The sequence below is a fragment of the Artemia franciscana genome, chromosome 6, assembly GCF_032884065.1.
Source record: "Artemia franciscana chromosome 6, ASM3288406v1, whole genome shotgun sequence".
In the NCBI taxonomy this organism is placed as follows: Eukaryota; Metazoa; Arthropoda; class Branchiopoda; order Anostraca; family Artemiidae; genus Artemia; species Artemia franciscana.
In genome coordinates this window covers 33,806,424-33,831,950 of record NC_088868.1, presented here as the reverse complement: position 1 = coordinate 33,831,950, position 25,527 = coordinate 33,806,424, and the positions used below count along the sequence as shown (strand labels likewise).

The 25,527-nt window shown below is 35.7% G+C and overlaps 1 protein-coding gene across 1 annotated transcript; it reads left to right on the top strand.

The window, feature by feature from the left end:
• Window positions 1-2,444: 2,444 nt before the first annotated feature.
• LOC136028341 (heparan-sulfate 6-O-sulfotransferase 2-like) lies at window positions 2,445-24,695 on the top strand. Its single transcript, XM_065706126.1, has 5 exons — window positions 2,445-2,693; window positions 9,551-9,652; window positions 12,131-12,361; window positions 19,374-19,522; window positions 23,913-24,695. The coding sequence occupies exons 2-5, from the start codon at window positions 9,615-9,617 to the stop codon at window positions 24,410-24,412; spliced, it is 918 nt and encodes a 305-aa protein (XP_065562198.1). The 5' UTR covers window positions 2,445-2,693; window positions 9,551-9,614; the 3' UTR covers window positions 24,413-24,695.
• The last annotated feature ends 832 nt before the right edge of the window (window positions 24,696-25,527 follow it).

Sequence of the window (25,527 nt, the reverse complement as noted above, 5' to 3'; positions counted from 1 at the left end):
TAAAGGTAGCTCAATTGCATTCGAGCTATACTCTCAGCCTTGAGTTACCTAATATTTTGTATATATTGGTTATAATAAAAGAACCTTGAATCTTGAACCTTGAACCCCTCTCAACTTTTCTTCGAAGTTTCACTTTAGTATCTTAAGACTATTGCGGGGGGGGGGGTTATTCTTTTACTGGCACTTTTATTTTACTCTTAAATTTTTTAGAACAAGACATCTGTTTCAAAATTTTGAAGAAATCTTTTTCATTAAAGAGGAACGGTAGCCCTCTAAACCCTTTTTAGCACTCCCTTCCATATGTTCTGAAAGCTCCAAATTAGTGCCCGCAGATGTTCTCAAAATATTTCAGATTCTCCTTTTTAACAAACTGGGTGCACATATTGCTTTTTGATTTAGTATAGCACACCCCTCAACATTCTCCATAATCTTATCTCAATGCCGTTAGCCTTTTTAGATTTACCCAGAATCAACTCTTTCCTCGTTTTCTAAGTATATGTTGCATGTAATATGTTGCATGTTGCAAGTTGCAAGTATATGTTGCATGTTGCATGTTGCATGTAAATAATTGGCCTAGCTTGAAGAAAAAATTTCACTGTTTGGAAAAAAAATGACACTTTCAAAGTTTCGATCAGTCTAAAGCAGAGACTACATCTAAAAAGAGTAGAGGGGGTGTTAATCCTCCGTTCTTTTTTCAACATATCCTAAACATACCTTGAATGTTTCAACTTGATACCCTCAGTCACTTTTTACATATTGCTGATATTCCCTTTTTTTCAATCAGAAAGCAAAATGTATTAATTGCGTTTGCTATCCCTCCCAAATTCTTCTCTAGAATTTTCACTTTACCCTGGGACTGTTGGGGGGAAAGGTGATATTCTTATTGTGTTCATCATCCCTATCAACTTGGTTCTAAAAATTTTCACTTTAATACACTAAGACTATTGAAGACTCGGGATTAAATTTTCCCTATTTTACAATAAATATCCTACGACGGACAACTTTTCTTTGCTCTGAAGGCCAGGGATGTCAATCCTAGAGGTGTAGTTTTTTTTATTTTGTAATACTTTAAACAAAAAACTTTGTTAAAAATTGCGATCAGATGAACGGGAGAGGGAACTGCGTGAGGAGCGGGGTCTAGTTGACCTCCCATCATTCTTAATTCTTAAAAGGCGCACTAGAGCTTTTGATTTGCAATCGAATAAGCCCCCTCCAACGTTTATATGACCATCATTTTTCACAAAAATATCATATGTTGATAACGTTACAGCCCTTGCATCGTGGGCTTACAGCCCTTGCTTCGTGGGCTCTGCGGGTTTGATCGACTCTGGAGTTATAGTTATTCGGCTTTTGGACCATATTGAACAAAATAGATGTTTAAAAGTTTTATCAGATGCATTTGGGAAAATGGATGGTGGGAGTTGGTTACACCTCAATCATTTCAACTCTTAAAAACATCACTAGAATTTTCAATTTCTAATCGAGCGAGCCCATTCCAAAGTTTATTATACTTAATTTTTTAACAATGGGCAACTTGCATAACTTACAGACCCAACGGCTGGGAGACTGTAAATCTTGGAAACGTATTTTTTGCCTTTTGACTACTATGAATAAAATTACTACATCAAGAATGTGATTTGATACACTAGGCAGAAAAGGGTTGGAGAGGGGGGCGGGCTGGCTGCTCCCCGATAACTTTTGACTATTAATTAGACACATATAAGAAAATCAAGTTCAATATAATAAAACAATATATTTAACAACGGGTAACTAGCATAACTTAAATCCCTTGCCTAAGGAACTTTGGGGGTTGTCAATCCCGAAGGCAGAGTTATTTCGCCTAAATGTTTCGACTTTATTCTCTTTTTCCTTCCTATGAAAAAATGTTCAAGTAAATGCTTAGAAGCAAAATTGATTTCCTTTAACTCTTGAAAGGTGTGCACCGTAAAAGAACATTCTTGTTGATATTCCTGCTCATTATATAAGAAAAAAAAGCCTTTATTTGAATTTCCGCTTTATTGTAAAACTAATGTTATGCCAATAAACGTGGTTCACAGTCCAAGGTTTTGTAACAAATTATGTTTTGAAATGCTTCGGGTATATTCTGTCCATTTTTCCAAAATTTAATCCAGATACTTTAAAGTATAGGCAAGGCCGTATCCAAGGGCTTAGAGGAGATTTGAACCTCTCTCCCCTTAAAAAATGTTTGTCATACAAACGTATGAAAAATGAATATACACAAATTTTTGATGTATTTTCAAAGTTTTCTATGCAACCCCACCGAAACCCCCCCCCACCCTCCAAAAAAATCCTGGATACGGTCCTGGACATATGATATCTTAATATTTTGCAATCATAAGTAGCCAGAAAATAAGAAAAAAAAACCGGTACTCCACGAGGCAATCCGGTCTTGAGCACATTTAAGAATTTCAAGCTCAAAACAAGCAAGGTGTGACCAGGTATTTCAATTTTCTAATAGTCAACTTGTTCAAGTCTAGCATTTGAACAATAGAAAAACTGGAGAAGGGGATTATGTCAGCCAAGTGAAGGCATTAAATTTGAGTTATTCGGTTTTACATACCATTTTTTTGTTCTATCAAGCCCGGTGAATAATATGAGGTGCTTTGTTGGAGTGTTGTTTTTTTGCTTCGTTGGATACTTCGCTGGATTCTTATTGCTGAGTCTAAATCACGGTAAAAATAAACTGAATATCTGATTTTTTCAATTTTATGTAGACCTAGATAAAGCACGCTCGATCGTTGACCTGTTGAGAAACAGGTTTTAGGACATGCCCCCAAAAAATTGCAATTTTTTTTATTTTTCAAATGATATATCTTCTATTTTTGCCTTCTTTTTGCAAATCCTTGTCATTGTAACTAGGTTGTAGTAGTGCATACATTTGTACTCTTATTATTTTGCATATTATTTGTACTCCTATATTTTACACATCTGCTCTAATGCTTGGTCTCCTATGAAATCTAAGATTGGGCTATTCAGGCACATGAGTCGTTCCTTAAGGGAACCGAGAAAAAAAAAAGAAAAAAAAAGTCCGATAATTGGACTAAGAAGTTAAAACAGATTGGTGGTAAATTTGTGCTATTAAGATATCGGGAGAACTCTTTACGAGGGATCTATACCCCTAAATTTCACTCAGTTATTCCAACGCTGGATCCCCAAAGACATTTTGTACTATGATGCATACAAGCAGTTTTTTTTTAACAAGACCAAATTTAAAAAAAAAAACATCCCACAATTTGAATAAAAGTTTTATGAAATTCAGGACGATTCACAATATCAGGAGGGTTTTTACCCTTTGGACTAACGCACCTGTCTAACTTCTTGGAACTATATTCCTACCTTGGTTAGGACAGCTAACACATATAGGGGTACGTTTTGGCCAACCTTCTAATTGTCAGCTCATAACGGCTTTCTCCATATCTTTTTAGTTTCATTCGTGTAATCAGGATACTTTTGCTATTCCTAAAATTTATGCCTGTCTGATTCCCCCCCACCACAAAAAAATTCTACTTTTGCCAGCCTTGCTCACAAAGCTAGTTATTCAAACTAGTTAAAATCAGTAGAAAATATGGAAGTAGTAATTACAATTGTAAGAGTCACTTTGAAATCGTTGGTGCTCATGGCGAGAGCACCACGGAGATTTGTAAGAAAGTAGAAAACAATGTTACTTCGATTTGCCAAAATTAATGGGGTTATAAATGAAGGCTCAAACACCATCTTGCTATCATGGGCATTGCTGCTTCATTTTATTGAGGGAGGGTAAGAGGTGGTTCACATCCGGGGAGTCAAGAGGCATGGGATATCCTTGAGTGGAAACGGATGATAGAACATTCGTGAAAAAGATAAGCCTAAATGCATTTTAAAGATGTGTGAAAACTTACCTCGGGAAACTATTTTATAAAGAATACTGAACCCAATGAAAAAAGTAAATGTGGTATGCACCTGTCCTAAGTTTTCAATAGAATATTTTTCTTCCAGGGGTAGTGGAGAAAAGTAACTATTTAGCAAATGCGCTACTTGGTTAAAAGAAAAACATTACGCAACAACATAATAAACAATAAACACAATAAACAAACAAAAAATTAAGTACTGGCGCTTGGCTTTTACTGAAATTATCAGCAATGAGATGCTGCAGACGATAGTAGTATAGAGTAAAGAAGATTTGGATATGAGAAGACCGTATACAGTCGGTTTTCTTCAGCCAGCTTAACCACTAATGTTGATTTTAAATAGGCTAACCCCCCTCACTCACCCCAACCCTCATGCTCACCATAGGATGCTCAATCTCACAGTTGAACTAAGCACTATTTTAAAAGTAAAAGGTATCGCAAAGGTTTTTATTGTGTAAATCACGGTATTGGTGCATACATTTCCGGTGGGGGGTTAACTGAATATCGTTTCTATGTCTAAAATATGCTTCACAAAAGAAGCTTGGTCTCCTAGTTCTTCATGTTAAAACTGATAACAATAGAAAAAATAGCGAGAGCTGGTACCACTTTATCGGTGTATAAAAAATTGCTAAATTGTGAGAAAAATAAAGTTGTCTAAATTCACTTTATTCTATCCTTTGGAGACTTTTCAAAGAACATGCTGATGCAGAGATAAATGCCCAACAAGTAGTGTTGGCGTTACGGGAAATGTAGCTAAAAAATTTTTTGTGCAGAACCACTATAATTTACATCCTTTCCCTCCCTCCGCTTAATTTTCAAATATATACCCCGTTTTTATATAACCTACAACTGAGACGCATTGGGAGAATAGATAGGAAATAAATTATATGTGCTATATTTTTGCACATTGGGAGGGATGATGAGGGGTAAAGTAAAGCGGGTCTGCATGCAAAATGTATTAGCTACAGTTATTCTGCATGTTATGAATTAAGAACTGTTTTCTAACTTCACTTCTTGGTGGGGTGGTGTTATTCATAAGCACCGAATTTGGAGCTAAATTTTAGGTTTAATTAAATACTGGAAATAAAAACTCAAACAATTAAATGATTCCTGGATCAGATACCCCTTTACCTAATTCCATGACTAAGCTACAATCGATTTGTCCTATCTAGCTACAGTCCGAGCATTATTACTCGGGCCAAGTACTAAGCCGGACTAAGTACACACACTAAGTCTTTTTTTTTTATTCAGGAAACTATATTCACTGTATTATCTACCTTTTTATTCTTCAATGATTCTATTTCGGTCCTATTTGCAGATTTAAAGATTCTATTTGTTTCCACTTTCGAAGATTTTAAAGCAAGAAAATCTTATGTTGAACTGACAGATTTAGGAAGTAGAATAACCATAAATACGAGGAAAAAAATTCTACCTGAGTAAATGTAGCAAAACAGGAAGTATATTACATTTTCACAATTTTGTCACAAGTAGGTTCACGTATATACTTGATGATAATGTTTCAAAGGCAGTATATTTTGAAAAATGTTAATGTGGAACATATTATCAAGCGTAATAGAGTCCTGTTTTTCTCGTTTCCCTTATATTAAAAACGAGCATGTATTAATCAAAAGAAATTCTGCTCAAAGTAACAAGCAAAGTATACACTAATGTAAAAAAGCAACAGTTTTAAAGCTACTTAAAAAAAAATTTCCAAATTATTGGGGAGGGAAAACTTTTTTTTTAATTGTACGATATCTTTTGTATGCTTTACCATTCGCTGTTTTTTCAAATTCAATTCATTTTATTTACACTCAATTACCAAAAACATACACAACTCTCTCATGAAGGGCATAACCGTGTCCTGTGCGGGAGCGCATCACATATATTCTAATCATCAATAATAATCCACATCTCCTACTCCCCTACTACTCTACCCCACCCCTATCAACTAATAACAATAACCTATAAATATTTATTAAAACACCGGGGGAGATATTCCAACTTTATCTAATTTTCAAAAAGATAATTTTCAATCTATTTTTACACAGAAACTGGTTCTCCGACTCCCTGAATCTCTCAGGAATACGATTCCACACCTTCACGCCAGACTTTCGCCCACAAAACTCACCTCTAGACGACTCTCCCATATCATTGACTAGTAGACTCGTATTTCTCGTCTCATGCTCATGGTAATGGGCATGATCAAAATAAAGATTTCTGAACTAGGAATGGTACAGCTGATTTAAAATCTTATTAACAAATACACCAATCGGGTGTTCACATATCTTTTTTACCGGTAAAATACATAATGACTTAAAACAACTAACCGTATCACTACAATTAAGACGTTCCCTTAAAATACGAAGAGCTTTATTTTGCATAGCCTGCACTTTCTTAAAATTTGACTCAAAGTTACATACATAAATAGAACATCCATATGTTATATAAAAATGAATTAAAGCATAATAAACATTTTTCAAAATACTTAGAGTTAAAAAATGTTTAAATGTCCGCAGAATTCCAACACCTCTTGCAATTTTCGATCTTGCAATTTTGCAGTTTTGCAATCTTGCAATTCCACAATGAAAACAATGAGATATTTACAATGAAAAACTTGTATCACTTCCGAACCATCAAACATCAATTTGAAAGCATTATTTACAATTTGACCTATCCTACAAAAAACTTAATGATTTTTTTTACTTTTATTTACAGACAGAAAGCTTGCAGACGTAAATGTTGGTAGCTGAGTAACTGTCTGGTTTGCCTTTTCTCCCAGCTCTTTAAGAGACTTCGCAGTGATAGTAAGCATTGTATCATCGGCAAACGTGGTTAAATCTGCTTCTAATAAATAGAAACTTAGAGTATCCACACAACTCAAAAATAATAGTGGTCCAAGCACAGAACCTTGTGGCACACCGCACACCAGAGGAAATAACTTACTACTTAAATCGCCAATAACTACTTTCATACTTCTTCCATATAAATATGATTTGAACCATTCAAGCTGTGTACTATGAATCCCAAGCGCGGACATCCTGTTTAGCAAAACTTTGAAATCAACTGTGTCAAACGCTTTTCTTAAATTTACAAAAATTGTCAGAGGAATAATTCCTTTTTTGAGTGCAGTATTTATAAGATCCATCAGGTTATGTAATGCATTAGAGGTTGAGGGTCCTCTCCGGAATCCAAACTGGCTTTCAGAAATCATGCTGAGTCCTTCCAAGTAACTGTAAAGGCGTTTATGTACAATTTTTTCATATAGTTTTGGTAAAATTGGTAAAAGCGATATCGGTCTATAGTTATTCGGTCTTTTTTGCACCCTCCCTTGTGAAGGGGTACTACTTTCGATTGCTTGAGCTCATTAGGAAACTTTCCAGTTTCAACAGACAAGTTAATGAGGAACACAAGGCATGGCATGATATAATTCATTACACTTTTCATAGCTCTTAGGTTCAGACTGTCTCTCCCTGCTGTGTTAGATTTCAGATCTTTGATCGTTTTCGTCAGTTCATTCTCATCACAATTATCAAATTTAAATGTGTGTCTTTCGAAAGGTTCAGACTGTATCTCCCTGCTGTGTTAGATTTCAGATCTTTGATCGTTTTCGTTAGTTCATACTCATCACACTTATCAAATTCAAATGTGTTTTTAATACAACTATTATTATTATCAGAATGAATAAAACAGAATAGAATAATACATCGTCAGAAACTCAGACAAGCTATCGGACCAAAGTTTCTTTGGTCGACAGCGAGGTTGCTTTCAACGGCTTTGATAAGGTCGAAGTCGTAGATCATCTTTACCAGCATATGCGATGGCATTCGAAGCAGGTGCCTGAACAATCGTAAGGTTCGCTTGGCTGCTTGAGTCAAAAACTAAGACTGCTTTCTGAGCTGCAAAAGCTTCTCATTACGGACAAAGTCGGACTATCATAGACCCTCAATCCTCCTCAGGCCCTTTGACTGAAATACGTCGACTTCCATGAGGGTTGTAGCTGATGTTTACCATATATCAGCTCTATAAAGCATCACAAAGCCGACTGGTGCGTTGAAGATCCGCAGTTTAGTAGTACGACTGATGGTTGGTTTTTTCCAGAGGTGACGGTTGAGTCTGCCCATGGCAGAAGACGCTTTAGATAATCTCGCTTGCAGCTCGGGGAGAAGCGAGCCATCTATAGAAATATTGGAGCCCAGCTAGGTAAACTCTTGAATAACTTTGATTCCAGTGGTGCTATCGAGGCTAACTGAAGAGCTAACAGTAGGAGAGTACGGGTCTATGGCCATAATTTTAGTTTTGTTTCAGTCTATATGCAGTCCTACCTTGGCAGCCTCTTCATGCAGAATTTGGAGCGTTTCCAGCAGATGCTCCCCAGAGTCCCCCAGATTGGCCAAGTCATCAGCAAAATTAGCATCTGTGATGGTACGATCTCCAAATTTGAGCCCAAAGATCAGAGGCTCCATTTGGACCAAATCTTGGGGTGGGCATAAACTCCATCTTGCCCCCCCCCCCCCGACTCACTTCATGTCGCGTAATCATCTAGGAAATGGGAATTTGACAGAAATCGAGAATTTTATTATGTATCTTACCTACTTTCAAAGTTTACAATAATTAATAGCAAATAGCATAATTACCCCAAGGGTCGTCAAGTAATTACGCTCTTTGGTTAATAGGCGTGCAGTAATTTCAAATCAATTGGACAGAATGGATTATGTTGGACATAATGGATTATTATGGCCGGCAAAGGGCCCTTTGTGGTGGAAGCTGGGGCCCCTTGGAAAATCTGGGGTGGGCATTTGCCCACCCCTGACCCCCCCCCCAAATGGAGCCTCTGCCAAAGATGAGACGTGAAGTGGTTTTGTCATAATGTAATCTACGTTGAAATTGGAGAGCTCCTGGGCCAATTCACATCCTCGGCTGACTCCTTTCATGATTTGAAAGAACTGACTACGCCGGTCATTTACTTCTGCACAGCTCTCCATCCTATGCAAGAGTTAACCTCCACATAGTGATTGATGTGATGGACACGGGTAATCCACGATATTTTGTACTGTATAATAATATACTTTTATTAGAGATAAAAGTAAATTATCTAAATAGCTCTGAGAAGATGGTTCGATTTGCAACCATTTCTAATATCGGACAAATAATCAGATAACACTTTTTTATTTACACTGAATATGCCTCCTAGTTACCATCTGATAAAAAAAAATGCTGGCATTCTTGCGTGGCAATGAGCTCATGTGAAAATTCTTTTACAGTTCACACAGACTATTGGACTGTCTAAAGGCACTTGACAATAAAGTTTATTAAAATTTAAGTTGGGAAATGAGCTCATTTGAAAATTTGCTGTTTTGCCAGGACTGAGGAACTGTTAACCAATAAGACTCGTTGAGATGAACTTGTAGGAATTGGCTTATTTGAAAATGCTGAACACAAAAGCTCTTTGATAAAAAAGCTGTCACTTAATGAGTTATTTTTCATTAAATTTTATATTATATAATCCCCTGGTAGCCTTTACTCTCTTTGAAATTCTGCCTCTTCACTGGTATCTTTTCTATCGTTGATATTCCAGACTAATAGAAATGCAAATATTTCTGAAGATTAAAGAAGACTCTATCATTTTATTGGGTTTATTTCAGATGATCCTTATTTAAATTCACTGACGTGACAAACGTTAATTTTGAATTCAGAGGAAACGACATAATGGTTGTCCTCCATATTCAGAAAACTGGAGGGAGACAGTAAGTATTTCAATCCACGGTTTTTTTGTTTTTTTTTACAGGGTGTATGCCAGGGTAAATGGCTTTTTTTACAGGACACAATGAATTGTAGATTCATTAAACTTTTATATCAAATTGTTCTGGTCTGATGTAGTTCAATCATTTAAAATTTCAGGATAATTTTTCATAGCCAATTAAATCCGATTATATTATCTTGGAAAATTTGTCTTAAATTACAATGTACCTAATATGATTATATTCCTCATGATTAAGACAATAAAATGTTTCTTTTTCCTTAAAAACATTCGTATATTTTTATTCTATAATGACATTCAAATTAGACAAAACCTTAATCAATTTAATTCTTTTTCAAGCCAATAGAATGTTTTTATTAACAACCTTCACTTAGTTCAAGCATTTAAATCAAAATGCATTGGAATTAGAGGACAGGCACTTGAATGGTTCCAATCCTACCATAGAAATCGGCACATTTACCGATGAATGACATCATGGTTAAGTTTGGAGCGCTGCAGGGATAGATCCTTGGTCCAATGTTATCTTTAGTTCAAGTGAATAACCTAAGTCGTGTCCTAAACCTTGATTTTAGGGCTTCACCGTGTGGCAAACTGTATTGTAGCGGACACACTTCCAAAGATGACACTGACTCTGATGAGCCAGTGGCAATAGCAGATGACACTACAAGGGCCTCCTATGATAGCGGTACGTCAGCACTCCAGAGTAAAGTACAAGCCATCTCGGAAGAAACTTTCGTATGAATGGATGCAGATTATCTTGTAATTAATGTTGACAAAGCATGTATTCTCTTCGTTTTAGAGATAATTCTTCATCAAGAAACAATTGAAATTACAAGTTCTCGAAGAACCACTAGGTCACCAGAATCCATTTTGCCAGGTATTTAGGTGTACTTTCAAAAAAAATCCTCTCTATTTTACACCACATCCTGGCTGTGGAACTTAAAGTTCACCTGCAATCTTGGCATTAAGAGAAAACTAAAGCACACCTTTCCACAAGAAACCCTTTGCCTACTTTAAAACGAAGTTCTGAAACCTCATTTCCCATATTTTTCAATAATTCGAAATATATCGTTCAAATCGCACCAGAAGAAATGTGATTCAATCACATGCAAATAATGCAAATAAAATAATTGGAAATGTATATGACTATCTCTCCCTTGGTTCACACTACCGTCTGCCATGCTCATTTTGATGTTTTTAGGTTCTTTTCTGGGTCACCTCCATCTCCTTTCTACAATCTCTTTGGGTTTACTTCGAAAAAACATGATTAAAACACCCATTATGCTTTTGACATTGAGGTGCCACAAAATTCAACGAAGAGCGTGGAATTCCTTCCAGATACTACTTGTGCTATAGAGTTAAACATGCTATTGCAAGAGCTGAGAAGTAAGGACTCACTTGGTTCCTTAAGAAATTATTTATAGAGTTACTTAGTGAATGGTCAACTAACTAAATTGAATTGAAATATATTATTATTTGCCATTTTTTAATTTAAGTGAAGTGATTTTGCTTCCGGGGAGAGAGGGAGAAACTCAATATCTAAGGTAACAGTGGGTAATTGTGGAGGTGTCTGGTTCTGTTGAGAAGTGATGGAGGATATTTTTGCGGGATAGTGAATAATCTTTATGATTCTGAGTCTCAGTGTCTATTGTTTCTCAGTTCAGTGTCTTTTAAGTTAATTTATTTTGTTATTTTTAAAATAATACCAATTAAACTTAAAACTTATAACTTAATGTATTTTTTGTACTGCCATATTACCTGAGACAAAACTTCAATATTTTTCTTTTTCAAGAAAATGAAAAAGCTTTCTGCCTTAACAATATTCAAGTAGTTTTTTCAATGATATTTTATGCAAGAAAAGAATTTATTCAGTTTTTTGACATGGCAAAATGGCAAAGAAATGCCATTTTTCCTTTAGAAACATTCGCTTAATTTTTCTGGATTGAAAATTCATGTAAGGCCAAAAATTATTTATTTTAAGGCATTACTCTGTCTTTTGCTTAAAGTGGTTCTTTTTTTGTGCTGAAAATTCAGACAAAACGCAATTTTAGTCATTTTTATTCATTTTAAGTCAATGGAAAGAATTTTTCCCTTATCCACATTTTGATCATGTCTCTTGTAATAACAATCAATGTAAGACAAAACTTCAGTCATTTTCTTTCTTTTAAAGGCGATGGAATGTTTTTTTCGCCTATTGCTTCCCTTGAAAGTGGAACAGTAAACTAGTAAAACAATTAACAGAAAATCATCCCGAAAACTATTATGTAACATTCATATGTACCAAATAGATCAAGGATCTATAACACTGTTGTCTTGAAGAAACTCTGCCAATTTTATATAGCTTTAAAAAAATTCAGCACCGCGATTCGAAGAGACTAATAGCCAGTCAAAAAGATTCGGCCTATACTAATTATAGCATATGAAATGGGATGAAAAATTTACAAGGATTGTAATATTTTTTCAGATTTGAAATACACTTGGTAAAAGACTTGGACCTTGAGCGACCATGCGTGTGTCAGCAGACAGACAGCGAAAATGGATGCAACTGCCTGAGACCAGGAAAAAATCGTGAAACTTGGCTTTTTAGTCGTTTGTCCATCGGATGGAAGTTCGGTTTGCATGCAGATTGGACAGAACTGACAGAATGCTTAGATACAAAGCTGAATCAAATTGTAGGCAAAAGAAGCAATCGAAGGTTTTTATTTGAATTTCTCAGGAACTTCTTATAATTGGATCTGTGCACGCACATCCAAATTAGGATAGTTTTAATTTGTTTCATTGATAATTCACTTTATTCCAAATTAGGATAGTTTTAATTTGTTTCATTGATAATTCACTTTATTCAAATTAACATTACCTTTTACATAAATTGATTTAAATTAACTTTCCCTAACAGTTTCACCTTTTTGAAAATGTCTACATGCTCATAATTTGTTTTGATTTAGTTCAACATCCACCTAAATATTCCTTAAAACCTTCACCTTAGCACTCATAGCTTGCTTAGCAGCAATAGCTATTGTACCAGTAGCAGCAGTGTGCGCAGAGCACTTTTGGTATCTTCAACATCCCCTTCAAGGCACACTGAAAGTTTCAACAATAGTTCCTTCAATCGGTCCAGAAGAATTTCTTATACATTCTTTTGACAACCTGTGTAGGTACAGCATGTTTCAATTTAGTTTTATACTGTTTCAGTATTACCCCAATTTTTCACCTTAATACCCTTAATTTTAGTAGTAGCAGTAGTATTAGTAGCAGTAAAATTAACAGTAGTAAGCTTAGCTTTAGTGGCAGTAGTAGTAGTAAAAGCAGTAATAATAGTAGCAGTAGCAATTTTATGAGTAGAAGCAGTAGCATTAGGATACAAATATATTTATTTTAGTTGGTTCAACATCCCCTACAATAAGCGATGTTAGTTTCAATTTCACAAACTAAACCTTATCAAAAACATTTTTGAAAATTTCACCATCATACCATTAGGCACAGTTTTTAATTGTAGTAGTATTGGTATTGCTTGCAGTACTATTAAAAGCAATAGCGGTAGCACAAGTAGCAGCAGTAGTATTAATGTATTGTTTTTTCTTCAGTTGAATATCCCTCTCATCCAGTAATAGAAGTTTCAACTTAACACAAATAGCCTTTGCTATAATATTGCTGATATGTCCTTCAATATCCATTACGTTCGTATGGTTCTCGAAATTTTTTTCTCAACTCTCTTAGCCTTACATGTTGTTGCAATAAAAGTAGTGGTTGCGATAGTATAGATATAGCAGTGATCGTAGAATTAGTACTTGTGTACGAATACTGCCTTTTGGACGGATGATATTCCCTCTTAAGCATTCTATGAAAGTTCCAACTTAATAACCAAGCCAATTCTTGAGATACACTTTTTTGGCAGTTTGCATGCAGATAGCTATTTTTGACTCATTTCAAATTTCTCGTCAATATCGAGGAATGGAGTGGTGGTTAACTTCAAATATAATGAAGTAGTATAGTAGCAGTAATGGTAGCAACGGTAGTGGTGGTAATGGTTGTATTAGTGATAGCAAGCAAATAACTAAATAAATATTTTTTTTCTTAATATACATAGCTTTAGTTGCAGTAGTAGTAATACCAGTAGTAATAGTAGTAGCAGTAGTAGTAGTAAAATTAATAGTAGCCGTAGCTCTATTGACAATAATAGTAGCAGTAGTAGTATTAGTAGTAGTAGTAGTAATAGTAGTATTATTAAGGTAAAGTAAAGGATGCGAAACCAGACCCTTAAGGTGCGAACCGACGGTGCTGATCACCTGCTCCAGGCTCTTCAGCCAGGAAGTGTATTGGGTTGAATGGGGAGCCAGCTACCCTGTGCTTTTGCAAACCCTTTCTGTTAACCTCATCCGGATTGCTACAGGTACCGTTTTGAAGCTGGGTCGACTCTAGCTTAGCCTACTGAGTCATGCCAGTGGCCCCCGTTCTGAACCAAATAATTGGGCATTAGCCATATCCATCTCAATGCCCAATCTCAGTTTCAAAGCTCTTCAACCAGGAAGTGTGGTGGGGGGATGGGAGCCAGCTATCCTGTGCTTTTACACCACCTTCTTCTTTACCTTCTCAAGACTGCTCCAGGTATCAACTTAGAGCTGGGAGAGCTTTTTTGGGGGAGGCAAATGTACTTCTAGAAAACACCAATCGATGCTAAATCAAACCTTTCATTTAGAGGCTGTAGTGAGTATTTTGTCTGGGAACAGTCTAACCTGTTTACCCTATTCTAGATCTTCTAGAGTAGTGTTAAAAGCGTTTGTGGGGCACCAGTATATAGCGGGCATCCATATTCAGGTGTATCTGATACAGGACTTGCAAAGTTGTATAATCAAGTTGGATGGAAGAAGGTCTTTGTGACGAAAAGTGACTCTGAGAATTCTTGCGCAGGAGGTTTTCACCCGATGGTTATTTCGGTGGTTATTCCAAGAGAGATCAGTGGGAAAATAAATCTCCAGTAGACGATACTTGTCGGCTTTGCTAACAGTTTCATTTCTTAAAATGAAACTGGGATGTTCACGTGGCACCTTAGATCGGATAATAAGAGGCTTCTTTGTTTTCGATGCATTAAAGTTGATCATCCATGTGTCAGACCATTTTTTGATTTTATAAGGATCCATCTGTAAGGAAAGTGAAACTCCTTTGTTTTCAATGCATTAAATTGATCATCCATGTATGAGATCCCTTTTTTCTGGGGAATCCATCTAGGGAAAGGGAAGCTTGTTTTAGGTCTTCGTGTTTTAAGAGGGCTGACTGTGTTGCAATATCGTTGGCAAATTGATGTAGAGGGCTTGCAAGGTTGTCTGCCATGTCATCTATGTAGTTAAAAAGGGTGTAGGTCCCAAGATACTGCCCTGGAGAACTCCTACTTTCACTGATTGTTCGTGGAGAAATACACCCGTCTAGTACAACATGGAGTGAATAATCTGAAAAAGAGCTCTCAATCACTCAAGGCAACATCCACGGATACCGTATGCATGAAGTTTCCTTAGCAGGCCATGACGCCATATTCTGTCGAAAACTTTGTCAATTTTGAAAAATAATAGCCTAATGCTGTATCTCCCTTGCCAAAAGTTTTATCATTCTTGATAAAACTTCTGAAGCTATGTTCAGGCCTTAGAGTTTCTATTGTTTTACCTTACAGTTTCTTGGGTCCAATGCTTGTATTTTTCGTTCTTTAAACATTTCAGAAAATCATATTTTTATGTTTTGACTCAATGCCCGAGGTCACCTGACACAGCGGGGAGACTTGAGTCATTCCTAAGGGTGACTACAGACACACTCATTATAGCTTCTGCTTATTAAGATATGGATCCAGGTGGACATCTAACTGAATACAAAAATAAAAGGATACAGTCAGCCGAAATGATTACAAACACCAGACTAGAAATTTGAGATTGAGTTTTAACGATTGTTCTAGGACGGAAGATTATATTCAAATACATGGCCAATTTTTGAGATCTCTCGCACATTACTCATAATTTGCTGTCAAACTCTTCTGATGCTATCAGCGCCTTTTGGAAGAGGAAGTCTGGGAATCTGGAGTTTTATATTTGTGCAACCGTTATTTAGGCTTTATAATCACGCTTGCTCTATATTTTTTTTTTATCTACTTGTCCTTCAGTTTACTTTGTTTCTGGTGTATCAGTCAATATTCAAGTTCTACCTCTTAAAAAGTTTCCAAGACATGTTGTTAGTGTTCCATCAGCTCTTGGTAATGGTCTAAGCAATTCTGGAGAAACCAAACTTTACTTTTAACAGTGAAAATATTGGTATTTGAATTTGGTGATTCTGAAGTAGACTCATCAGCAAATCCCCGACATAAAAGTCATTTACTAATAGTTAAAGAAGAAAATAAAGTCACTTCCGCGAAAATTTCAAGAATGATAGAATGCATATCGGTAGACTTTATAAATGAAATTACGGTTTAATATTTTTCAAATATAGATCACAAGGGAGCTCTACCAGGGTGTAAGTAGATATGTGTCTACCCAAATTCAGATAAAGCAAATATTCCATTGCTTTTTGCTTTAGTAGCTAAATAGGTTCTAAGCCTCCAACATTCAAAGCTTTCGTCATGTGTGACCGGTAGGGTCCAACTGTAAGCATTTTAATGCCAATCCTTTTACAACGGTTGACTAAATTGGCTCTAAATAGCTTACGTGGTTGTCTAGGAGAAAAACGGTTGGATTTCTATTGTCCGACTTTCATACAAAATCTTCCATTACTCGTAAAAGCAGGCTACATTTAATCCATTTTTTTGAATGGGCTAGTCGTCACGTGCTGGGAGGAGTGCTGTGTAACATACGCTGCACAAAGTGCACCCAAGGGAACTCAAAATATTATGCTATCAATCTTTCAAACTCAGGACTAAACACCTTTTATCTACACCTTTTTACCTTTTTTATCAAATTAAAGTAATATTTATCACTTTGCGAGTCACTGCTGGGTGGTAGAAAATGGGAATGTTCGTCTGCGATAGCTCTTTCTATGTTGAACTTCGAAAATAGTATTTTAAGGTTGTCCTCTTAATGGCAAATTCTTCCAAATCTTTTCGCATAGTGATTTGTCAAAGATGACTGCTTTGCTTACCTTCTCAATGTACTTCATAATAGGACAACTTGACATCTTACGTCTTGGCATGGTCGTGAATTTTCTATCAAAGATTTCCCTTCGTGGAATTAAAAAAACAAATATCCAAATGGAGCCAATAGGAAGATACGCTTGAATCATATACTACCTGTTAAAAAAAAAGAAAAAGAAAAAAAAATACCTCACCAGCCAAAGCCCAAGAAGTAAGTGGGTAAGCAAGAAGTAGAGCCGAAGAAGTAAGATCTGAGAGGTTTAAATCTCTTGACTGCCAGGCAAAATAACATAGTCAGTTACCTTTGAAAGTGAAAAAAGCAGCACTTTTTCAACCACAGGGGGGGGGGTATTCCAGACACTTCAGTAAAGTGTCTGAAGTTACCGCTTAACAGGTGTCTGAAATAACCCCACTGTGACTGTAAACTGTTGAACATGCTGCCTAAGCAAACTAGAACAGATGGCAGTGCTCTGCAACAACAGAACTAGTCCTAAGGATACCTCACTTGAAGCTACAAAGTTTTAATTTTATTTGAACTCCCGGTGAGCTGCTAAACAACTTGTAAAAGGATTGGAAAATCATGAAACTTACCTTCAAAATTTCGTTTATCCGATTTTTTAAAAAATGGCTAAACTATTGGCTTTTTTAATTACCTTCTTTAATATATTGCTAGAAAACACTTTTGTCATGATTTCTTATGGAATTTCATAGATTACAATAAGGAGCAAATAGCCTTCTCGAGTAACCCTTTGACTGGGACATCCCCAGTGTCCCGTTGTATGTTTCAGTTTAGCTCAAATTTCCCCTACATACTCTCTCTCTCAAATTTTCACCTTCATGCACTTAGCCTTAAAAATGCTACTGTTATAGCAACAGTGGTAATAGTAGGAAAAGCAGCAGATGCAGTAGTGTTGTGCTATGTGTATATGAATATGATATGAATATGCCCCTCATGATACCCCTGAAGTTTCATCTTGACGCGGTAAACCGTTCCAAAAATATTGATATTTGCCGTGTTTATCCCCTTTTGACACCTTTTTTATAATAATATCCTTTGTCTTAAGGCTAGCTGCAGCTGAATTAGTAGTTGAACTACTCGAATTAGAAAACTTCCCCTCAATATTCTATTAAATATTTGTCAAATGTTATGTCAAACAAACAGAAGCTATTCTGTATCTGAGGGGGTATTCCACCTCCTCAATCCCTTGCTCTTCACGCTGCACTAGTTCGCGTAGTCAAAAACTATAATAAATATGTCTCTGGGAATTACTTACTCCCCCACAGTCCTTGGGGGAGGGGCTGCAAGTTACAAACTTTGACCAGTGTTTACATACAGTAATGGTTATTGGGAAGTGTACAGACGTTTTCAGGGATTTTTTTTTGGTTTTGGGGGTGGGGTTGAGGGGAGGGGGCTATGTGGGAGGATCTATCCTTTGAGAAATATGTCATGGGGGAACAGAAATTCTATTAAAAGGGCGCAGGATTTTCTAAATTTTCTATAAGAAAACAATGAAAAAATAAACATGGAAAAGTTTTTTCAATTGAAAGTAAGGAGTAGCATTGAAACTTAAAACGAACAGAGATTATTACGCATATGAGGAGATCTAAAAATACTTAGCATAAAGAGAGAGGTATTTAGGAGGAGATAAATGCCTCGCTCTTTATGCTATAGTATTTTTAGTAATTTCAACTATTTATTCTACGGCCTTTCTGATTCAGGGGTCATTTTTAAAGAATTGGGACAAAACTTACGATTTAGTGTAAAGAGTGAGGTATTAACGAGAGTACAAACCCCCTCATATAAATAATAAAAATATAAGAATATAAAAGTTTGTTACGTAAGTTAATTCTTAAGTTACGTATAGTTTTTACTAATAAAAACATTCGTTAAAACTTAACATTTATAGTTGCCTTTTTAAGTAACCAAAAAATTTGAGGGCAACTAGGCCTCCTTCTCCAACCCTTATTTCTCAAAATCGTATGATCAAAACTAAGAGAAATCCATTTAGCCAAAAAAGGAATTAATATGCAAATTCCATTTTAATAATATATGTGTGGAGAGCCAAAATCAAATATGCATTAATTCAAAAACGTTCAGAAATTACATAAAAAAACTAGTTTTTTTAACTGAAAGTAAGGAGCGACTTTAAAACTTAAAACGAACAGAAATTACTCCGTATATGAAATGGGTTGTTCCCTCCGCAATCCCTCGCTCTTTACGCTAAATTTGACTCTTTGCCACAATTCTGCTTTTTAAAACAATTAAAAGCTTTAGCATAAAGAGCGAGGGATTGCGGAGCGAACAACCCATTTCATATACGGAGTAATTTCTGTTCGTTTTAAGTTTTAATGTCGCTCCTTACTTTCAGTTAAAAAAACTAGTTTTTTTATGTAATTCTCAAGGAATCGGGGCAAAAAGTCAAACTTTAGCAAACTGTTGACCTCTCCCATTATGACGCCTTTTTCATCCTAATACTCTTAGCCTTACAAGTAGTTGACCTTCTTGTTATCTTGGTACACTGTGTAAGGTTAATAGACATTAATCCTAATTTCCTATGGCATGTTGTCTTTCATATGCAAATGTTTTTTTTTTCGTCTGTTCTAGGAAATTTTATATCACAATTCTTCGTGATCCCCTTTCTCGATTTCTTTCGGAATTCCGGCACGTTCAAAGAGGTGCGACATGGAAGCATTCAAGACATTCATGTGATCACCGACTACCCACCGAAGCTGAGCTACCCCGTTGCTATGGTGGTTAGATGTTTTAATATCTTATTTTGTGTATGTGTGTCTAAAACACTCAGCAAACTATAGTCTTTAATAGTTTTATTCTTGAAAGCGTAAAAACTAAGCTACTTTACATTATTTTTTTTTTTTATTTGCGATATCCAACCGTAAATTTCTTCATTTTTTTGGTAATTTGAAGCTAAAGAAGATAACAAGGTATCTTACGTCCGGTTTTTTTGACAATAATACGGTTGGCCTGAAAAATTCAATATGTATCTCAAATGTTGAGGTTAATATTATATTAAATCAAAACAAACTATATTTATGCAGGTTATCAAAAGGTCACATGAGCGATGTCTTCGAAACACCATAAAGATGCAAGCCTACTGGTTATGAACAAAAAATTATAAGGAATATTGAGGGAGGATTTGATTTAAATCAACAAACTAACATACTAAGTGCATGCAGGTTCTCGAAGAGGTGTATCAGCAATATCATCGGAATGGATTGGACTATTTAGTTGAAACTTCTAGGGTATGTTGAGGGTATGTTGAATTAACAAAAAGTTATTTGATACTTACTATTACTGCTGCTTCTACTGTTATTACTAATTTTACTAATAAAACTCAAAGTAATAAGGATAAATTTTCATACTGCTCTGCAATTACTACAGCAGTCACATCCTCTACTGCTACAATTATTACAATAACTGTTACCACTGCTACAGTTACTACTGCTACCACTGAAGCATGACTTCACAAAAAGTTAGGTACGACATTTAAGCAAATCAACAATGAATGAAAAACCAAATGTTTCCCTTCCTCTATTTGTTTCTTTATCAGCAATCACTTCTTAGGGTCAACAAAAAAATCTCACTGAATAATAATGTCTGAAATCCCATGACAAACCAATAAGTACAAGCCCTTTACCTATGTAAGTATTAAATAAAAAAAACTAATTTCTTTAGCTGAAAGTAAGGAGCGACATTAAAACTTAAAACGAACAGAAATTACTCCGTATATGAAATGGGTTGTCCCCTCCGCAATCCCTCGCTCTTTACGCTGAAGTTTGACTCTTTGCCACAATTCTACTTTTTAAAACAATTAAAAGCTTTAGCATAAAGAGCGAGGGATTGCGGAGGGGACAACCCATTCATATACGGAGTAATTTCTGTTCGTTTTAAGTTTTAATGTCGCTCCTTACTTTCAGCTAAAAAAATTATTTTTTTTTATTTAATTTCTGAACGTTTTTGAATTAATGCATGTTTGGTTTTGGCTCTCCGCACATAAATTATTAAAATGAATTTTGTATATTAATTCTTTTTTGGCTAAATGGCTGTCTCTTAGTTTTGATCAGACGATTTTGAGAAATAAGGGGTGGAGAGGGAGGCCTAGTTGCCCTCCAATTTTTCGGTCACTTAAAAAGGCAACTAGAACTTTTAATTTTTAATGAACGTTTTTATTAGTAAGAAATACACGTAACTTAAGAATTAACTTACGTAACAAACTTTCATAACCTTATATTTTTATTATGTATACGAGGGGGTTTGTACCCTCGTTAATACCTCGCTCTTTACACTAAATCGTAAGTTTTGTCCCAATTCTTTAGGAATGACCCCTGAATCAGAAAGGCCGTAGAATAAATAGTTGAAATTACTAAAAATACTTTAGCATAAAGAGCAAGGTATTTATCTCCTCCTAAATACCTCGCTTTTTATGCTAAAGTATTTTTAGAACCCCTCATATGCGTAATTATCTCTGTTCGTTTTAGGTTTCAATGCTACTTCTTCCTTTCATTTGAAAAAACGTCTTCACGTTTATTTTTCATTGTTTTCTTATAGTAGTGCTAGAGAACCCTGCGCCCTTTTCATTGAATTTTTCTTCCCTCATGACAGATTCCTCCAAGGAAAGATCCTCCAACATAGCCCCCTCTCCTCAGCCCCACCCCCAAACAAAATAAAATCCCCCTGAAAACGTCTGTACACTTCCCAATAACCATTACTATATGTAAACACTGGTCAAAGTTTGTAACTTGCAGCTCCTCCCCCAGGGATTGTGGGGGAGTAAGTCATCCCCAAAGACATAGTTATTATGGTTTTCGACTATGCTGAACAAAATGGCTATCTCAAAATTTTGATCCGTTGACTTTGGGAAAAAAATGAGCGTGGGAGGGGGCCTAGATGCCCTCCAATTTTTTTGGTCACTTAAAAAGGGCACTAGAACTTTTCATTTCCGTTAGAATGAGCCCTCTTGCGACATTCTAGGACCACTTGGTCGATACGATGACCCCTGGGAAAAAGAAAAAAAAAAAAAAACAAAAAACAAACAAACAAATAAACACGCACCCGTGATCTGTCTTCTGGCAAAAAATACAAAATTCCACATTTTTGTAGATAGGAGCTTGAAACTTCTATAGTAGGGTTCTCTGATACGCTGAATCTGATGGTGTCATTTTCGTTAAGATCCTACGACTTTTAGGGGGTGTTTCTCCCTATTTTCTTAAATATGGCAAATTTTCTCAGGCTCGTAACTTTTGATGGGTAAGACTAAACTTGATTAAACTTATATATTTAAAATCAGCATTAAAATACGATTCTTTTGATGTAGCTATTGATATCAAAATTCAGTTTTCTAGAGTTTTGGTTACTATTGAGCCGGGTCGCTCCTTACTACAGTTCGTTACCACGAACTGTTTGAAACTCTAAAATACCTACTCTTGGTGCTTATAGCACTATTTTCATCGCCATGGTCCATACACAATTAAATGAATGAATGAATGATCTTTATTATCTATCTATTCACAAAAAAACGATGGATTACAATAAAAGAAAGGAAAACAAAACAAATATACCATAAAGATATACAAAAATTACTAATAAAGCGAAATATGAAGTAGCACGCCCTTCCATGGGTGAGAAGAAGACTGGTAACTCAGTTTGTGGAACTGTTCATCCCCGGCCTGAACCTGTTCCACCACACCAAAACGGTTAATGATATACCTACCCTTAACTGAAGCAAAAACTTTGGGTACTTTAAATAGCAACTTCGCAACACTTGCCGATCAGATTCAGTAAAAATGTCCAAAACCTGGCCAAACATAGATATTCGGGAGAGCTACACTACTATATATTCAGGAAAGGGCTTTCCGTTCCAAATTTTGCAGCTGTTTAACCGCACTAGCATAATCCATTCTAAGTTTGCGTTTAGCATTCTGAAGCAAAAGATTTCGTAAATTCGTCATCAAAGACCCAATCAGGAGACCTAAATATGTTAGTACAGTGGTGGGGGTAACCTCACTATCACCTTGACAGACACTATCAGGCATATAACTACCGTGTAAATTAAATAAGAGGACTTGGGACTTCGCAGTATTCATACTTAGGCCTATTTGTGGATATCCATCATATAGGCTATCAAAACTACGTTGAAGACTAACTATTGACAAGCTTAGATTTAATAGATTGTCCCCATACCAAAGCACTGATCTATCCATCCCTTTTGAAATGCAACAGATAGGTAGGCCAATCTGCGCAAGAAGAGACGCGTTGTTGTAGATGATCGGTGATGTGATGACTCCTTGCTTTATTCCGACGAATACAGGGAATTCCCTATCTGAAAGTGCATTTTCAAACTTAAAACGAACTTTTAGATGCCTCTACGCATAGTATAATGGGAAAATTACATCAAGGCTTACACCTCGGCTATGCAACTCCAACATTCGTAACATCGCATTTTTCAAGAAACAGAGGGCTCCCAAATGCTTCTGTATCTGTGAGTATATTACAAAGACTCCTAAGGGTATGGAAGCAACCAAAACCCGACTAGAACCTGAACTGGAATGGTTGCAAAGTACATTTTCTTTTTAGTGGTCAATAATCGGAAGCCCAAATATCTTTGCAAAAACGCTTGATACAGTCACTGGCCTACTTGATGAACATGATGAGTTTGGCTTTTTCTTTTTCAGAATTGGACACATTATGCAAATGTAAGGTGTAAATTTGTTATGTCTTTAATGTGGTTAAGGGTCATATTCAACATTTTCACACTTGTGCGATTCTATGCTACTACTATTACTACTACTACCGTGACTATTTACGGCTATTACTGCTTGCATTTCTGAGTACTAGTCAGAGATGCATATTGTAACAGTGTTGGGTATAATTTTGTTATTATTGCTGGTACGCTTAAAGGTCATATGCAACGTTTTCACTCTAGTGTGATTAGTTTCAAAAATTGTCTACCAAGTTATTTTCAAAGGATAAATCTAGGGTCAAAATAAAAGCTATGGCTCGGTTCTGCAGTCAGTTGTTAATAGGCCTAGTAGTCCTACACCCACTTTTTCTTTCTTACCAGCTCTAGCTTGTAATGTTTATGTCCTATGTTTTACTATGCCAGTTCTTTCATCATAGATATTTTAGGTCACAATTGGACCGATGTCACACTGGAGAATTTCATGTCTTGTCCATATAATTTGGCAATCAATCGGCAAACAAGGATGTTAGCCGACCTGAAGGTGGTTGAGTGCTACAATGTGTCAGCCATGAATAAGAGTCAAAGAGACGCAAAAATGCTAGCTAGTGCTAAACTCAACTTATCAAATATGTCATTCTTTGGTCTGACTGAGCAACAGGAAATGAATCAATACATATTTGAAAGAACATTTGGAGTGAAATTTCTTGTACCCTTTGAACAGCAGAAGGCGATCTTTAGTAGCCAAACTTTAAACCTGATAACAGAAAAACAAAAGAGAATGGTTCTGGAATTAAATCATCTTGACGTGGAGTTATATGAATATGCTTTGAAACTGTTCAATTACCGATTTTCAAGACTTAAGAGCCTTGATGCAAGTTTTGAAGGTCATTTTCCGAACACATTTAGTTCTAATGGGCGAAGTCACATTACTCAATTTATGAAGTAAAAGTCACTTCATGATGAAGATACAAACGCTTGACTCATCTCTGTTCCAATAGAAAATGAGACAAACAAGTATCTAATAAAAACAAAATACAAAAGGGTTTTTATGGCCAGATTCAGTAAAAATAAAAATAAAATTTCTCTTTGTTTCTCTTACTCTCACTTTACCTGTACATTTCTCTCTTTTGTTTTAATGATCACTAGAAGATATTATATTTGTGATGGTATGATGATATTTAAGTTCTCAACTTTACTATTTTATTTATTAATAAATCATTTTTGATTCAGCTGTAAGTTTAACTCTAAGTTGGAATTGAAGCCTTCTACTCTTAGGACGCAGTTCTCACATTTAAGCTCCCACGAATTTCTTTCTCGGTTTTTACTTCTAAAGAAATTTTGGTTTGCCTGAGAATGATTGTAGATTCAGTATTGCTTGGATTCAATCGGAAATATTCTCGTAAGAGAATAAAGTAATCACTTCCTCATGAGATAACTTTCATGTACCTCTCACACTCGGAGTAGTTTTAAAAGATTACATAAAACCAATTTTTGGCCTTCGAATATTTTTGCTACTAGGCCTTTTTGCATTTTAAATTGGTTATATTTTTTTACATAAGTAAATTAATGTAAGACCAATTTATATTTAATATCCATTGTATATAGTATTACGACTCAGCATCTATCATGACTCAAAGCTGACATGACCGAAAAATGCTATTAGTAGAGAAACTAAGAGCTTCTGAAGGATGCACTCAAAATATAAGAAAATATATTCTAAAGGAAACATAATTAATATTTGATCAGGATTCGAACCACTAAGACGGTCTACGTAAATGTGGCTACAATTCGGACAAGTCGTTGCCAACTCACTCGACCGCAGATAGAAGACAGATCACTGAAGAATATTCTGGTACGGTAACTTCTTGGTGCCAAGTTGGGCTGAATAGCCTGTTTTCTGTTTCAAGTAATTAAGTAAGTAAGTAAATTTTATGAGGATTCGGTATATCTAGTAAGAAGAGAATAATAAAATTGGTCGTTAAGGTTTTTTTTTCTCACATTCGTTCCATATTTGCAATTAATATTTAATATTATACTTTTTTCTCAAAATTAATGCAAGGA

What these genes read in the sequence shown, in the direction of transcription:
- LOC136028341 (XM_065706126.1), top strand. Translation starts at nt 9,615, where the DNA reads ATGGTTGTCCTCCATATTCAGAAAACTGGAGGGAGACA. An exon ending in CAGAAAACTGGAGGGAGACA is followed by an intron (nt 9,653 to 12,130) that starts GTAAGTATTTCA and finishes ATATTTTTTCAG; the next exon opens with ATTTGAAATACACTTGGTAA. An exon ending in GCTACCCCGTTGCTATGGTG is followed by an intron (nt 19,523 to 23,912) that starts GTTAGATGTTTT and finishes TAGATATTTTAG; the next exon opens with GTCACAATTGGACCGATGTC.